At 38.8% G+C, this 17742-nt stretch overlaps 5 protein-coding genes across 5 annotated transcripts; 2 read left to right on the top strand and 3 right to left on the bottom strand.

Moving 5' to 3' along the window:
- Positions 1–220: 220 nt before the first annotated feature.
- On the bottom strand, positions 221–811 carry LOC132793603 (histidine-rich glycoprotein-like). Its single transcript, XM_060803600.1, has one exon. It carries the CDS (start codon positions 809–811, stop codon positions 221–223), a length of 591 nt encoding a protein of 196 aa, XP_060659583.1.
- Positions 812–2188: 1377 nt separating this feature from the next.
- Positions 2189–2779, bottom strand: LOC132793601 (histidine-rich glycoprotein-like). The gene has a single exon (XM_060803598.1). It carries the CDS (start codon positions 2777–2779, stop codon positions 2189–2191), a length of 591 nt encoding a protein of 196 aa, XP_060659581.1.
- Positions 2780–4156: 1377 nt separating this feature from the next.
- Positions 4157–4741, bottom strand: LOC132793594 (histidine-rich glycoprotein-like). The gene has a single exon (XM_060803592.1). The coding sequence runs from the start codon at positions 4739–4741 to the stop codon at positions 4157–4159; it is 585 nt and encodes a 194-aa protein (XP_060659575.1).
- A 2187-nt stretch (positions 4742–6928) lies between these two features.
- On the top strand, positions 6929–7839 carry LOC132793178 (pro-resilin). The gene has a single exon (XM_060802872.1). It carries the CDS (start codon positions 7118–7120, stop codon positions 7805–7807), a length of 690 nt encoding a protein of 229 aa, XP_060658855.1. The 5' UTR covers positions 6929–7117; the 3' UTR covers positions 7808–7839.
- Positions 7840–9571: 1732 nt separating this feature from the next.
- On the top strand, positions 9572–17121 carry LOC132793172 (uncharacterized). The gene is made up of 3 exons (XM_060802865.1): positions 9572–9773; positions 11952–12125; positions 15812–17121. Exons 1-3 carry the CDS (start codon positions 9762–9764, stop codon positions 16946–16948), a joined length of 1323 nt encoding a protein of 440 aa, XP_060658848.1. The 5' UTR covers positions 9572–9761; the 3' UTR covers positions 16949–17121.
- Positions 17122–17742: the final 621 nt, after the last annotated feature.

The raw sequence follows: 17742 nt of genomic DNA, 5'->3' as shown, positions 1-17742 counted from the left end.
TAATAGATAGAAATTAATTTGCTTCAAGTTATTTCCCTCCAATAACTTTTGAATTAATTCCTTAAATGAAATTTGTAAAAATAAGTAAACGCATTTTCAAAATTAGTTTTTATCGCATTTTAAATGCATTTTGCTAGTTTTTATTTAAATATCTAGTGAGTATTTGTCTACACAGGGTAATTACAACATTTATCATTTTAGTATCTCAGAATCCTTCGCTCTACCACCATTTGCTGCCTGTATCCTGCTTGACATCCACATAGCTGGTGGCATGACCGTATCCGTGTCCATGTCCGTGGTAGCCATGATCGTAAGACTTGTGCTCTTCGTGGTGGGCATGTCCGATGTGCTTGACGACTGCGTTGAAGCCATTGTGGTCATCGGCAGTGTATTCCACGACACGAGTGCGTCCATCAGCCTCCTTCATGGTGTAGCCACCCTTGACCTTGTCGCCATCACGAGTCTCCCACTGGTTCTTGATGTCGCCAGTCTTGGTATCCTTGACGCCATAGTCGAACTGGTATTTGGGGTGGTGATGGGGCTCCTCGGCCACATGGTGGTGCTGTGGTGCTGGGGCCCAGTGATGCACTGGAGCAGCAGGCACATGGTAATGCTGTTGTGGGGCTGGTGCCCAATGATCGTGCTCCTGGCTGTGCCATTTCTTGGGAGCCTCATGATGGGTATGAATGCTGTAGCCAACCTCATGACCATGCCCATGACTATGACCATGTTGGTAGTCAGAATGAGGAATATAGCTGGCAGCCGAAGCTGCGAGCAGGGCGCAGCAAACTAGGGTAAACTTGTAGGCCATTATTGATTAAAGGATTTCGATTGTAGATGTTGCTGTGATAAAAACGCAAATGGAACTGCGATGCTAAACTTACGGTCCGTTGCTTTTTTATAGCTGACCCTTCTAGTTAAAATCGAAGCATGAGCTAATAACTTTTCTGAAGGTTAATTGGGCTGGTAAAAGTGAACAAAAACAATATGTTGAACTGTATTTATGTATAAAATAAAGAAGAATAAAAAAAATGAAGATAACGCACTGAAATACTTGGATTAAAAATATTTTTTATTTTAACATATTAGTATTTATTTATTATTCGTCTATTTAGACGAAAAGAAACTACTGACTTCTGGGACCTTCAACTCGATCGTCTTAAAAATAATTTAATAAATATATCAATTAATGCTCATGAATTAAAATTGTTTCATAGAATTTAAGGTAAAAAACATATCAGTAAAAAAACAAGTAAGAAAGCTACAGTCGAGTGTACTCGACTGTGAGATACCCGCTACCCAATTTGATTAAAAGCAATATATTTTGCGGTATTATTCTCAAAATATACCGAATATACTGCAAATATACAAAAATATACCAAATGGTATATGTGGTATATCGGTATAGTACCGCATTCAAAATATACCATGGACGGCTCAATATAGCAGATTGTCAGCCAAAGCAACTAAGAGCCCTACTAAGTACGCGTTTTTGCCCATACAAAAGTATTTCTTTAATAACTTCGACAATTTTTATCTGATCGCAACCAAATTTTCAGGAATCATAACTACTATAGTAATTATTATCTATACCAAAAAACTCTAGCTTTAAAATTACGCTTGTTATTCGATTTTTTTGATTTGCGGGGGCGGAAGTGGGCGTGACAAAAATTTGAAACAAACTTGATCTGCGTGCAAACATAACAAATACTGTCGAAAAAAAATTATAGCTTTATCTCTTATAGTCTCTGAGATCTAGGTGTTCATACGGACAGACGGACAGACGGACATGGCTAGATCGTCTCGGCTGTTGACGCTGATCAAGAATATATATACTTTATAGGGTCGGAGATGCCTCCTTCTACCTGTAACATACATTTCCTGCCGGCACAAAGTTATAATACCCTTCTACCCTATGGGTAGCGGGTATAAAAAATAGATAGATCAATAATATTATAGATAGTCAAGCATTTGCTTCAAGTTATTTTCCTCCAATAACTTTTAAATTAACTCCTCCATTGTTTAAGTGTAATATTATTGTATAAGAATAAGTAAACGCATTTTCAAAATTCGTTTTTATCGCATTTTAAATGCATTTTGCTAGTTTTTTATTTAAATATCTAGTGAGTATTTGTCTACACAGGGTATTTACAACATTTATCATTTTAGTATCTCAGAATCCTTCGCTCTACCACCATTTGCTGCCTGTATCCTGCTTGACATCCACATAGCTGGTGGCATGACCGTATCCGTGTCCATGTCCGTGGTAGCCATGATCGTAAGACTTGTGCTCTTCGTGGTGGGCATGTCCGATGTGCTTGACGACTGCGTTGAAGCCATTGTGGTCATCGGCAGTGTATTCCACGACACGAGTGCGTCCATCAGCCTCCTTCATGGTGTAGCCACCCTTGACCTTGTCGCCATCACGAGTCTCCCACTGGTTCTTGATGTCGCCAGTCTTGGTATCCTTGACGCCATAGTCGAACTGGTATTTGGGGTGGTGATGGGGCTCCTCGGCCACATGGTGGTGCTGTGGTGCTGGGGCCCAGTGATGCACTGGAGCAGCAGGCACATGGTAATGCTGTTGTGGGGCTGGTGCCCAATGATCGTGCTCCTGGCTGTGCCATTTCTTGGGAGCCTCATGATGGGTATGAATGCTGTAGCCAACCTCATGACCATGCCCATGACTATGACCATGTTGGTAGTCAGAATGAGGAATATAGCTGGCAGCCGAAGCTGCGAGCAGGGCGCAGCAAACTAGGGTAAACTTGTAGGCCATTATTGATTAAAGGATTTCGATTGTAGATGTTGCTGTGATAAAAACGCAAATGGAACTGCGATGCTAAACTTACGGTCCGTTGCTTTTTTATAGCTGACCCTTCTAGTTAAAATCGAAGCATGAGCTAATAACTTTTCTGAAGGTTAATTGGGCTGGTAAAAGTGAACAAAAACAATATGTTGAACTGTATTTATGTATAAAATAAAGAAGAATAAAAAAAATGAAGATAACGCACTGAAATACTTGGATTAAAAATATTTTTTATTTTAACATATTAGTATTTATTTATTATTCGTCTATTTAGACGAAAAGAAACTACTGACTTCTGGGACCTTCAACTCGATCGTCTTAAAAATAATTTAATAAATATATCAATTAATGCTCATGAATTAAAATTGTTTCATAGAATTTAAGGTAAAAAACATATCAGTAAAAAAACAAGTAAGAAAGCTACAGTCGAGTGTACTCGACTGTGAGATACCCACTACCCAATTTGATTAAAAGCAATATATTTTGCGGTATTATTCTCAAAATATACCGAATATACTGCAAATATACAAAAATATACCAAATGGTATATGTGGTATATCGGTATAGTACCGCATTCAAAATATACCATGGACGGCTCAATATAGCAGATTGTCAGCCAAAGCAACTAAGAGCCCTACTAAGTACGCGTTTTTGCCCATACAAAAGTATTTCTTTAATAACTTCGACAATTTTTATCTGATCGCAACCAAATTTTCAGGAATCATAACTACTATAGTAATTATTATCTATACCAAAAAAACTCTAGCTTTAAAATTACGCTTGTTATTCGATTTTTTTGATTTGCGGGGGCGGAAGTGGGCGTGACAAAAATTTGAAACAAACTTGATCTGCGTGCAAACATAACAAATACTGTCGAAAAAAAATTATAGCTTTATCTCTTATAGTCTCTGAGATCTAGGTGTTCATACGGACAGACGGACAGACGGACATGGCTAGATCGTCTCGGCTGTTGACGCTGATCAAGAATATATATACTTTATAGGGTCGGAGATGCCTCCTTCTACCTGTAACATACATTTCCTGCCGGCACAAAGTTATAATACCCTTCTACCCTATGGGTAGCGGGTATAAAAAATAGATAGATCAATAATATTATAGATAGTCAAGCATTTGCTTCAAGTTATTTTCCTCCAATAACTTTTAAATTAACTCCTCCATTGTTTAAGTGTAATATTATTGTATAAGAATAAGTAAACGCATTTTCAAAATTCGTTTTTATCGCATTTTAAATGCATTTTGCTAGTTTTTATTTAAATATCTAGTGAGTATTTGTCTACACAGGGTATTTACAACATTTATCATTTTAGTATCTCAGAATCCTTCGCTCTACCACCATTTGCTGCCTGTATCCTGCTTGACATCCACATAGCTGGTGGCATGACCGTATCCGTGTCCATGTCCGTGGTAGCCATGATCGTAAGACTTGTGCTCTTCGTGGTGGGCATGTCCGATGTGCTTGACGACTGCGTTGAAGCCATTGTGGTCATCGGCAGTGTATTCCACGACACGAGTGCGTCCATCAGCCTCCTTCATGGTGTAGCCACCCTTGACCTTGTCGCCATCACGAGTCTCCCACTGGTTCTTGATGTCGCCAGTCTTGGTATCCTTGACGCCATAGTCGAACTGGTATTTGGGGTGGTGATGGGGCTCCTCGGCCACATGGTGGTGCTGTGGTGCTGGGGCCCAATGATGCACTGGAGCAGCTGGCACATGGTAATGTTGTTGTGGGGCTGGTGCCCAATGATCGTGCTCCTGGCTGTGCCACTTCTTGGGTGCCTCGTGATGGGTGTGAATGCTGAAGCCAACCTCGTGACCATGGCCATGACCATGTTGGTAGTCAGAATGAGGGATGTAGCTGGCAGCCGAAGCTCCGAGCAGGGCGCAGCAAACTAGGGTGAACTTGTAGGCCATGATGGATTAGTGGATGAGAATTGTACTTTGATGTTGCTTGGCTTAAAACGCAAATGAGACTGCGATGCCAAACGTTGGTTCCCTTGGCTTTTTATAGTTGAACATTCTAGCCCAAAAATGAAATATGAATTAATTAGTTTTCTGGAGGTTAAATAGGCTAGAAAAAGTAAAGCACAAAAATGTTTGAAATATTTGTGCAAATTTTCCATTTCCACATTCGTATGCAGTTGTCTTATTGCCTGATGATCATTGCCCAATTAAAAGTGGCTGTAAAGCAACAAAAAGTAACATAAACAAAGGCAACCAATAAATGGGGCGTTAACAGACCACGGCAACGCTTGAACAATCGTTATTGTTGTAATTTGACTAGTCGCACTTGTTATTATTGCTGTTGCTGTTGTTATTTGTTGTTGTGGCTGCTAGAAATCAATCAACAAGTGTGGCCCGCTTTCAAATTGACCAAAAAAGCCAAACACCGCGCCTGGCTGCATTTTCAAGCCAAGCGAAGCAAAGCAAAGCAGCAAGCCAAACCTCAAGCGTTTTTGCGCCCAGTTAGCCAAAGCCAAAGCCCACAGCTAAATGACCTTGAGACGCATTTGCCGAAGAAGGGGGCCCAATCGATTTGGCCATTTAATCACTGTGGGGAGTCTCTGAGCCGACTGCTTCCGAATTGGTGCTACACTAAATGTCTTGTTAATGTTTTCTATTAGCGGTGCAAATTAATCGGCATTTTTTTGCTCTGACTCTCGAATATGATTAATGATTAATTGGTTATTATCATCTCTTTACTTGATTTCGTTACGGGGAGTGTTCAAGAATAGGCTCGTTACCGGGAATGAAGGCCGTCTGAGACAATAGAGTTCTAACTAATTTAGGACCATTCTTTTTTTAACAGTCTTTCAACTTATAATTAGAGTTTTGTGAAAATGCTGATGATTAATGAATTGCTAGTAATGATATATATACACAATTTAGTCACATAAAGAACAGATATGTTATTTACAATGAAAAACAGGATATTTTTATCTTTCTTTCATACAAAAGAAAAGTAAGAATAGAATTATAATTTAATTAATCAGAAAGTAAATACATTCGATATTATTAATAATAAGAAGAAAATACAGCAAAAGTTTCCGTATATACCTTAATATTCAATAGGTGTAAATGGTTGGTGTTCTTCTGGAGTTTTTATACCCGCTACTCATAGGGTAGAGGGGTGGTATAACTTTGTGCCCACAGGAAATTTAAGTAACAGGCAGAGAAAGGCATCTTCGACAATAATAATTATAGTTTTTTTATTTCTATTTGGTTGCGATCAGATAAAAATTGTATAAGGTATTGATGAAATAGTTTTGTATGGAAAATAACGCCTACTGCAATCGGGTTTTAGCTGCTTTGGCTTACAATCTGGTATGTTTTGCACTCTGTTATATTTTGAATATTATACTATGTCAATATACCGAATACATCCTTTGGTATAGTTTTAGAATTTTTACGTTATAATAATTTGATATATTTTAAAATTAAAACCGCACTATTTTGCTTTTATTCAAAATTACTATGGGGTATATTAAAGTCGAGCGCACTTGACTGTATCCTCCCTATTTGATTAAATTGCTTAATTTCTCTTTATTTCCATGAGCGTGTTTAAGTGTCCCTTAAAGAGTCAAACGCTTGCCATATCAATGACAAACATTTGCTCTGGAATTTGTGGAGAATTTCAATCTTGCAATCTGCCAACGTCACTTCGCAGGGTATGTCCAAATCATTTTAATTATTGCCATTTATGGAAGCAGCTTGTTGCCTTTACTGTGTTGGAATTTGTTGCCAGCAGTCTCTGAAAGCGATAGCTACGTAGGAATTCTGTAAAATTGGGCTAAAGAGAATACTGAATTCAGCTGAGATTTAAATAATGTAGATAATATAAAATGCATTAAAATTAATGAAATACGACATCCTATAAATATTGTTATTTTTAATATTTTTATGTAATTTTGTAATTTTAAGTTAGAGTTTTAAGAGTTTACTTAAGAACTTTAGGTGCAAAAAGAGACGCGGAAATCCGTAAGTGAAACTCTTAATAAGATTCGCTTTCAATCAGAGTAGCCGAGCACAACAAACATTCTTTTCTTAAAATATCATAATCATAACACTAACGCAATCCGCAGTCAAACGCCCTCCAATTTGATTTTCAACAGTTGAATTGTTAATTGGTGTTGGTGTTGGTGTTAACAATAATTTATTAGATTTTCTATGCAGCTCAAGAGTGTAAAAGTAAAGCACAATTATAAATAACTAATTAGCAAATCGAAGGCAGGTGAATGGCTCTGCTAGTGGTGGTGGTGGTGATGTTGGCTCTGGGCCAGAGACCGCCCGATGGGCCGAGGTAACTACAGCTATAAAAACGGCCAGCGGATCGAGCAAGAACCAACAGACATCATCACAACGTTAACCAATCAATTTGCCAAACCGAAAATGCAGCCGTTCTGTGGAGTTTTGGTGCTTGGCCTGGTCAGTTTGGGTCTGGCGGCGCCGCATGCCCCAGCGACCAGCTACAGTTCGCTGGTCAAGCACGAGGAGCCGGCACACAAGAGCTACGGAGGACATGGACATGGACATGGCAGCATCGATCTGGGCTATGGAGGCTACGGAGGCTATGGATACGATGGACTGGGCTATGCCAGCTATGGCCATGGTTATGACAAATACGAGGCAAGCCATTATCCCAAATATCACTTCGATTATGGAGTCAAGGATGCGCACACCGGCGATCAGAAGAGCCAGTGGGAGTCACGGGATGGCGACAAAGTCCATGGCAGCTACTCTCTAAAGGAGGCCGATGGCACGACTCGTGTCGTGGAGTACACAGCCGATGATCACAATGGCTTCAATGCGGTGGTTAAGAAACTGGGACATGCCCATCATCCTCAGGTGTACAAGAGCTACGGACATGGTGATCTCTATGGCGCTGGCTACAACTACGAACACGATGGTGGCTACAGTGGTGATTATGGACATGGTCATGGACATGCCAGCAGTTATGTGAGTGTCAAGCAACTGCATTAAACACGCCGACAAATAAAGAAATGTGCATAGAACCTGATCTGACCTTACTTATATAGCATCTGCATACGTAACCCAAAACACCAAATGAGCTTCAACCAGTATTTTTAATAGTAATTTTAAATGAAATACATATGAGACAAACCGAATCTGAAAACAATGGTTATTTCTTATTTAAGGCAAATGGGTTGCAATTTATTATTATTTTAATTGCGGAATAAGTCGTAAACAAACCATAAATTCTCAAGTATGAAGAGTGCAGTAGATTTAGTGATGTCTACTTATTATAAAAGATGTTTTTAGTGTGCCTGGAGTTATTATTTGGTTTGTTGTGAATAAATCGTTCACTTAACAGTTCACTGACTTTCTTATTCAGCTTTTGTTAGAAGTAAAGTATACTAGCATATTGGTAAGCAAATTCAGTGATTATCCTTATGAGATCTTAGTCGTTTACTAATCATCCTTTTTTTTAAGCTTCCTGGAAAATTATTCCTTAAATTCTTATGAAAATTATGTTCAATATTAAACTAACTCAACATACGGTCAATGAACTATTCGCTGGATACATTTTCTGTTGCTGTTAAAGATTGTAATTCGTATGATTAAATTGGAAATCTCTAAGTTTATTTTAGGCTACGGAATTTGACTTAAATACTCTTAAGCTTTAAATTGTTAATGAGTAACAAGCATAATAAAATATAGTGGATATCGCATAGTTAAATAGATTAAGAGGAAAGTCGTATCACGGATTTCCTGCAGCTGTCGAAGATTATTATTTTTTGTTGATAGTGTATGAAGTCTCTTAGTTTATTTTATTAAACAAAATTTGACTTATAATAAAGCTGCTTAAAGTCTACACCAGAAATACGAATCAGTCTTGATAAGCTTATTAGTTTGGATAGATATTTTAATTTAATAAAGTATTTTAAACTTTAAACTTCTAAGTTTCGCATTCAATTTCAACAGATATTTTTCGAGTACCGGTCTTTTATTTCTGCATTATGAGCTAAGAATTTTAATTGGTAATCAACGCATACGAAACTAAAACACTTAAAACAGCTTTAAACTTCACTTCCATGTGTCTAATCAATTTTGCGATTTAAACGCTTCAATGCGCTCTGCAGCTGGGCTTAACATAGATTTGGTGAATGCCGTTTCCCATGGTTGGGATTTACGATAATTTGCTGGCAAATGGCAAAGTCAATCGCTTTGAATTTATGTTAAGTCCAAACGTAATCCTGCCTGATATCAATTTTATAATGTCCAGTCAGCGGTTGCAATTGAAGCGCGTCGGCGACGACGACTTTTACTCGTTGCAGCTGAAACCAAAAGTGGAGACAGCCAAATTGGAGTTGAAGAGCTGCCAGATGGGGAATTGGCCAGCTATGCAGTGGGGAAGCCAAGCAGCCGCCTGGTGGTCATAGCGAAACAAGTTTGGTTGAGCCACAGTTACAGACAGAGTTGGAGTTTCGTATAATTGTCAATTAGACTGAGCTTCGGAAGCGTTCGCTGCGGCTGCTGCCCACATCGGCTCATCGTTGCAGTCGCATCTGATCGCCACCTGACAACAGCAACAGCGCCAAGAGCAACATTGACAACAAACGGCAGCAACAACAACAATTGTGGAACCAGTCGGGCCGGAAAATCTTGTCGCCGGGAAATCGCTTTGACCATGCGCAGAGCCGGTCGTCTTCGCGTCTTCGTTTTGCAGCTGGTCTCTGTTGGCTATAAATACTTTGGCAATGTCGCGCAAACGCTTTAATTACGTTTTTGTCCTTGACATTGAACCAGCAAACATCGCAGCACCAACAACGACGACAACAACGACGAGCAGTGAGCGATTTCGACGCGTTTTCCGTGCGATTTAAATCGCCAGTTTGTGATCTGTGTGACGTGAACAGCAATCCGAGTGCAACAATTTTGTTATTAATAAATATTCATAACATTGCACATAGTAATGCGTTTTTATGTAAGTGCAAAGCAAAAACTATATCTGCAAAAATCTGGCTAAACTTATTTTCGGCTTAAATGAGAGCGAAAGTGTTTGGAGTCGAAACTTTCACCCACAAAGTGAAAGTAGTGCAGAAATCAAAGAAAAACGCATGCAAATCTACAATATTCAGAAAATTAATGCGGTTTTTCACTTTCAACATGAGACTTCCTTATGAATTTCGAGAAAAATTAATTTATTATTTATTTATTTGCTTCACATTTACCATGAATTATTAATGTGCAAAAATGCAATGATGTGAAAAGCTTCTTTCTCCCTGAATAATTTTGTCAATTAAATAAAAGATTAAGCTTTGATGAGGAAGAGAAAGCGAACATTGAAAATGAAAAAAATTATAACTTTAAATAAGAGTTTGTTTTTAAGTAACTTAATTTTGAAAAAGTATTCGCAATTAATAAATAAACAAAGACAGTCGTGAAGAAAGTAAGGATTCACTTATGCATTTTATTTTCTCAGTCTTCGATAACTTAAAAGAAAACCAAATCATATTAAAACTCAATTTTATGAGCTATACGATCTTTAATGCTTAGTTTTCTTTTAGACGTCAGTTCAGATTTACATTTTGAAATGAAATTAAGGATCTGAAGATGATATGCAACTTTTATATTTACAAAAATATTATAACACTATATAGAGAGCGAATTAAATTAAATTAATGAAATTTTAGATGTGAGAAATAAAATTTTTATTTTATATACCGTAAGCCATTTTTGCTATAGATAGTAGTGTATTCGAAATATATTATAAAGGACAAAATATACCTGATTATCAGCCAAAGAGCTAAGACCCAAAGCTAAAATACTACAACCTACAAATATTCATTTGAGATTTTTAATTAGCTTAGCTTAAGGAAATTCCGAAATTACAGTATCTGATATATATCTGCAAGGATTTATGGGCAAATGAATTTGACAAAACTCGACAGGCAGCAAACAATCAATTTATTACTGTCAGCTGTGCTCCAGTCTGATGTTTTTTTACAATTTGCAATTAAGATAGATGTTTACAATTCATTTGACATAGATAAATTTGTACATTTGAAGCAATATACAATATTATTAACAAGGAAAACGGGCGATGAATGAATGGAATGAATGAAGTAAAACCAGATTATGAAAACCAGAATCAAATTTGTTCACAACACGATTCCACATTCTTGTCAAATACCAGACATGTCTTAACAAATCAATCTCGAAAGCTGCTGATTTGCTTGCGCTATTGCCCGACTAAGTATTCCTCAAATGAATAAGCGAATGTGTGTGTGAGTTTTTTTTGTGTATTTGTTTTGGTGCTTTGGGGCAGGCACAACTGTGCTAATTAGCCAGGTTTTTCTTTTGCGGTTTCATCATGAGAAACTGTAACTGTAACCCAAACCCAAAACCGAAACCCAAATGCTGCCTGGGCGAAAACGACACATGCCAATCGAAGCTGCTGCAATGAAAGAAAATGCCCAAAAATGTTGCAATTTATTGGCTGGTCGCCCAAAAATAAAATCAGCGACAAGTTGCAGGTTGCAAGTGGCCAGTTGCAAGCAGCCAGCAGCAAGCAGCGATCAGCAATTGGCAGTTAAGAGTTGGCAGTTGGCAGTTAGCAATTGAAATTGAATTGTATGTCGAGTGGCGTCGCGTTGTGGCGCGTCACGTTGAGTTTACGACCATCCTGCCAGACCCGTTTCCATATCGAAGCTACTGGTCTTAAGCAAAACCATCAATCTCCAAGCAGCAGCCATTGCTGTCACATCGTACATACAAATGTGCGTCTGGCGGGGCTTAATTTTCCAAGCAGGGTAGCGGGGCGAAGAGACGGCAACGGGGCGTATGCGTATTACCATTACCATTTGACAACTGTCACAACGCTGTATGACATGGCCGGCATGGCTGGCTGGCAATTCGACAGCCATTTGGTCTACAATTCGTATTCGGCAATTTGGGCACTGAGAAATGTGCCAATGCATCTAAACACGCGTCGCTTGCCTGTTTAGCTTTTTGGCCAATTAATTGGCCCATGCTCGCGTAATAATTTTGTAGCCAATTTATTAACTGTTCGTTGGCTGTTGGTCAACTTGTTTTATCGTTGCATTTATTAAGCGCTCCACTGATAAAAACCGCACATTCATATTTCTGTTAAATGCCTTAGATAACGAGACCAAAACAGCCGCCTTCAACCCGCCACAGACGATCATGCCACATGTTGTTCACCGCACTCCTTGCTGCCAGCCTCTGGACACGCCCCGTCGCTAGTGGACGCGTCTCAGCCGCACCTGTCGTCGTTGCCGACGATGATGAAATGATGGAATATGCACCAGAATATGTAAGTACCCATTACACTCTCACCCCACACACACTCTACACACGCAGCACACTCTCAACACACCAGAGTCCACACACTCCACACTCCACATCTCACACCACAGAATGCTTGAGCACCTAATGGTGTCTTTATAAGGCCGTCGAAGTGCAAACTGCCGAGTCACGCACAATGGGCGGAAATTGAAATATTACCTGACAAAAATACTGTTAAGCTGCTTATGCAATTTAAGACAAGAAAGATCATTCAACTCAAAGCTTGGCTACATTTTCTACTGAACAAGTTATTGTAAATACATTTGAAAAATTTGGCTAAATATGCTTTTACTAACTATAAGTTTAATTCGAAAGATTTTCTTGCGCACATTGCAACACAATTTAATAGAAAAAACTAAAAAAAAATGAAATATATAATATATACAACATTTTAATAAATAAGATTTCCTTGCGCATATTGTAATTCAATTAAAAAAGAAGTACAATTCAAATTTAAATATAATATATGTATATATTTTATATATTAAATTTAAAAAAAGTTGTATATAATTGTCAGTGTCAAGAAAAAAGTAATAAATTATGGATATTTCGTTGACAGATTTTGTCGCGTGCGACACTTTTTAAAGTAAAAAAAAAAAAATAATAATAATAATAAAATAAAAGAAATAAGTAAGTAAACAGCTAAGATTTATTTTTGAATTTTTTTTTATTTTTCAATGAATTATATAAAATAGTTCCAAAATCATCATTAACTCTAATTAAAGTGCTAATCAAGAGCTATACGATTCATTCTTACTCAAAATAAAAAAATTTGATAAACCTTTTTTCACTTTAGACCATTTTGGCAAAGATCACTAAATGTCATTCATAAGCTTACCTAAAAATCAAAAAAATATTTATTTTTGAGTGATCAAATATCACTAATGCAATTCTTAGACAAAAACATATAAATTAAATATATTTATTTAGCAAACATAAGAAACATTGAAAGGTGTTTTATATAGCTTTTAAAAATATTAAAACAAAAAATAGTGAAATATGTAGCTCACTAAATAAATGCAAATCCTCAACCAAAGCACAGGGACTATTTAGTAAATGACTCGCAAAAATAGATTAATATAAATGTGCAATAAAAACGTAAAATTGAGAACCCAAAGCAATTTATTAAAATTGCATAAAAGCGAGTCAAGTATAACCATAAAACGCATTGCACGAATACTCGTATGCGGGCAGCCTTCGCATATTTGTGAATCGCGTGGCAAAATCTTTCGCTAATCCGACAAATAATTAAGTGCAGCAAACGCATTTTCCGCCATTGCCAAGCTGGCGAAGCCAAAGTGAATGTTGTTCATGCGTTTTTATGATCGCCCCCACCCACAAGGCATTTTTTTGTGTGCTATGTGTTGTGTGTGTAACATTCGAGTTCGGAGTATCGTCGCCCACATAAATCAACTTGTAAGTGGCATGAACTGATCTGGCTTTGCACTGGCCTGGTTGGGTCTGTCCTGGTCTGGGCCATTGTCTTTTTTTTCTGTGTGTTGCACTACAGCTATCTATATAAGTGTGTGCATTTTGGGAGGTAGCCGAAAATGCGTTTTGCGTGCAACAAAATCGACGATCAACGCAGCGATCGAGCTGGCTGACTGGCGCCATATATGGCAAACTCACGCAGTTCGCAGTTTGTGCTGCACCTACTCGCCAAAAAAAATGGGAAGGCCTCGAAAGGAGACAATTGTTTTCATTGTAACTGTAAAGCTATGACAAGGCGCGTTTAACATTTTAAAATGTTTTTCATGTGCTGCTGCAACAAGTTGTCGCCCTGTCTGTCTATCTGTCTGTCTGTTTGTTTGTCTGTCACCTGTCCGATTGTCTTAACTGTCCGCCTGGGTGCGTGGCTCGAGAGTCAAAGAGCCTGTCGGTCCGTCTGTCTGACAGTTATCAAAAATATGCATATTTTAATACATATACAATCGTATATATATGCTCTCTCTCCCACGATCTGTCCGCTGCACTGTTGTCACTTTGACGCGCACGGCCAACGCTGCGTATGCGCAATTTACATGCATTTGTCACTGGACGCATACGCCCAGTTGGCCCGTGCATCATAAATTCTATGTGCGTGCACAATTTATGAGGCAAAGTTCACACGCACCCACCAACTCTCAGCACCGACATCAGCATCGGCAATTCACCAATAAGGCAATCAGCCGACCACCAACTGTGGCCATAGCTCATAACCGACTCCTGGGTGGCCAATGGTGAACCATTGGCTCCGCTTGCCGCCTCCGCTTTGCACTCTAATAACTATACCTATACATGTTATGTGTTGTGTGCTTATGCAATTGCACAACACCAAAAATAAAAAAGTAGCTCTGATTAAAAACTATATTTCTCGGAGATTTCTGCTCTAGCCTTGGCTGCTCAGGTTACGCACTCGCACTCGGACTCGTACTCGCAATGTAATCATTTGTTTTCGGTGGACAGCGACAGCTAGCTACAGCAAATTGATAGGCAGCCAACAACTGAAACTACTGCAAGATTCGAGACGCAAGAGTCGAGACTGGGGACTAGAGACTGTTCGCCTGGACACGACTGTAACCATTTATGGACGTCTGCGCTTAATTGAAGCCAGCGCAAAAGCATGCGAAATAATTTTGCAATTTGCCCCCATGCTCCGCTTTACGAGAGGTGCCAAAAATAAAATAAAATAAAATGTTGTTAAAAAATAGCTGAAGAAATATTTTACAGACACTGCCAAATGACAACGCAGCACATTCGAATTAATTGCATTTATGTAAATCTTTTGAACACTTGTTGCAAAGATTCTAAACCTTTAAATGGCATTATTCACTTAAATTCGCTTTCTAAAGAGACCAAATCAATGTCTAGCTAATTAATAATTTAATTGCAATTGACTTGATGTCGGCTAGAGATCAAAAGATCGTTACACAGACATGGACTAGCCCAAATGAACTACACCCAGCCGAAACCCCAACCCAGGCTCCAGTGGCTTTCAAACTGTGCACAGCGCGCGCTTTTGCCTTGACACAATTTGTGGCAAGCCAAAAGCAAAACCAAAACCAAAAACTCAAAACGGCGCTTATTTAACGTCATTTATTCTTTTTTTATTTTTGTCACAAAAACTAAAAAACAATTCAGCCATTGCAACTGTCGTGTGCGTGTGCTTATATTCTCTCGCTATTTTGTTCTATCACTAGGTGTGGTCAACGCATTTTTAAACATTCACGAACAATAAACACTGTGGAAAACTAATACATAAAATGGATTTACTCTTACAAAGTATAAGGCAATAAATCAGAGGATTATTCAATTACCATATTTATGTCAAAAACTTTCAATTTGCATTTATAAATAATAAATCACAATCTTAAAGCACTTAAATTCTTATTAATAACTAAATATGATATTCAATAACTAATAATTCTGAAAATAAATTCAAATTGCGGCAATATTTTCTACAAAAATTGAAAAGCATTTAAATCGTTAGCACATTTGTTTTATTATAAATGGAATTTTTTTATTTTTTACAAAACTTCTGCACTTAATAGTTTCAAATAATACACAAATATTCAAAATAACAAAAATGTGTGTTTATTTTAAAACTTATTCATATGATAAATCAAATGATTCTACAATTTTTAAGTTTAATTTATTTTTAATTTTCCTTAACAGGAGCATCCTGAATACGCATTCAGCTATGGCGTCAAGGATCTGCACACCGGCGATGTTAAATCGCAATGGGAATCACGTGACGGCGACGGGGTCAAGGGTCATTACAGCATACTCGAACCTGATGGATCCATACGCACCGTGCACTATACCGCAAGTGCCAAGAAGGGTTTCAATGCTATCGTCAAAACTGTTGGCGCAAATTCGCATCCGATAACAGAATCTCCAGAGGGCGAAAATAGTCCAAACGATGATTCATCACAGTCGAAAATCAATCACTACAGCAAAGATCAAGAGCACATTGTGCTCAGCTCCGACATAAAGCCGCTGAAGAAGCCCATCGAGGATCTAACCCACTCGCATCCCAAGATACCAAGTTTAATTGAGTTCAAGCCACATGCGCGCATCAAGCAGGTGCCCATGGAGATGGATCCGGATATTAGGAATCGCCTGCAGCAGGCAAGGAATAATTACTACAAGGAGATTGCAGCGGCACAGAAACTGGAGGATGATTATTCACCCAAACTGCAGCCAAATTTCGGTGTGCAGGAAAGTGATTGGAAGGCTGTGATTGTCAACGAGCCCAAAGAGTATCGACCGCACTATAGCACAAGTCAACCCCATCAGCATCCCTACTATGAGCACTACAAGCCCAAGGATTTGCCACAGAACTATTTGCACAAGCCATCGGTGCCTCAGCAAGGATTGCACACAAGCTATTCGCCTTCACCCTCGAAGCCACGACACGGCGGCAGTTCGGAGCCCATCTCTAATCACATACACCAGAAGAAGATCGTGCACACCACGCCCGGCCTGAAGCATTACAAGTACAAGGGCATCACCAAGAGCTACAGCCGTCCCGATTACTCCAGCTACTTCCAGCGCAAGCCAAAGAAGCTGCGCGGCAGGACGCTCGCCTACAAGGAGCGACCACGTCCAGCCGAGGGCTCTGGTCCTGTGCTCTTCCCCGAGCCCCTGGACGATGACTACGAGGAGTTCTCCGATTCTGACGAGCAAGGCTCTGCCTCAGCCAGTCTAGTGCAGTCGATGGTGAAGCGGGATAAACAGCACATGGTGCCCATGTATGCTAGAGGTCATCAGTTTGCAGCGGCCAGCTATCGGAATCTGGAAGGCGTGTGAAGGGGGCGCAAAGGATGCCAATGAAATTGTGGGGTTTTTTTGTTAACTGTTTCCTTTACGTTTGTTAATCTTATTTTATTTATTCGTAATTTATTGTTATTGTTTAGTTAACGGTTTCGAAATAAATGCGTTTCTCTAAAGCGGCAAGTTCTGTTAGAGAAACAAGTTGTAAAGGTATTTTTTTTTTATTATTAAAAAATATACTGAGTTATGAAAAATTTTGAGTGTTACTGGTGAAAAGGCCAAGAAAGTACAAGGCAATTGAAAATTAATGAATGAATTAGAATAATTAGCAGGTATCACACAATCAAGCCGACTCTACTGTAGCATTTTTACTTGTTAAATTTCTGTAAAATTTTCCAAAATGTGATATTGTTGTTCTTTCACAACAAAGTTGTATTATAACATATATCAGAACTCTTAATTGTTAGTTCAACCCTCGTTCTTATTGCCTGCACGACATTCTTACGTCGGACTCTTTGGACACAGTTGTCTGTGGCGTAGTGTCATAAACATTTGTCATAATTAACACAAATTAGGTAGCATTTGAATGCGAAAAGCTGCTGCAGTCGCGCCCTGCCTACTCGAGCACCTGCCGACCTGTCCACCTTTGCCCCCCCACCACAGCAACCCCTGTTCCCCAAGAGTCTTACACAGCCACCTACCCACGAATTAGCAGGTGATGGCTTCTACGCAATGTAACTAACTGCTGGCTAATCCAATTAACTTAATCTCGCATAACGAGTTTGAATAGACAGCAACTTGTGTAGAGATATGCAGCAGTAACTGAAATG

The sequence above is a fragment of the Drosophila nasuta genome, chromosome 3, assembly GCF_023558535.2.
Source record: "Drosophila nasuta strain 15112-1781.00 chromosome 3, ASM2355853v1, whole genome shotgun sequence".
Taxonomy (NCBI): Eukaryota; Metazoa; Arthropoda; class Insecta; order Diptera; family Drosophilidae; genus Drosophila; species Drosophila nasuta.
This window is presented reverse-complemented; position numbering and strand designations above follow the sequence as displayed.

What these genes read in the sequence shown, in the direction of transcription:
- LOC132793603 (XM_060803600.1), bottom strand. Translation starts at nt 811, where the DNA reads ATGGCCTACAAGTTTACCCTAGTTTGCTGCGCCCTGCTCGCAGCTTCG.
- LOC132793601 (XM_060803598.1), bottom strand. Translation starts at nt 2,779, where the DNA reads ATGGCCTACAAGTTTACCCTAGTTTGCTGCGCCCTGCTCGCAGCTTCG.
- LOC132793594 (XM_060803592.1), bottom strand. Translation starts at nt 4,741, where the DNA reads ATGGCCTACAAGTTCACCCTAGTTTGCTGCGCCCTGCTCGGAGCTTCG.
- LOC132793178 (XM_060802872.1), top strand. Translation starts at nt 7,118, where the DNA reads ATGGGCCGAGGTAACTACAGCTATAAAAACGGCCAGCGGATCGAGCAA.
- LOC132793172 (XM_060802865.1), top strand. An exon ending in TGGAATATGCACCAGAATAT is followed by an intron (nt 12,126 to 15,811) that starts GTAAGTACCCAT and finishes TTTCCTTAACAG; the next exon opens with GAGCATCCTGAATACGCATT.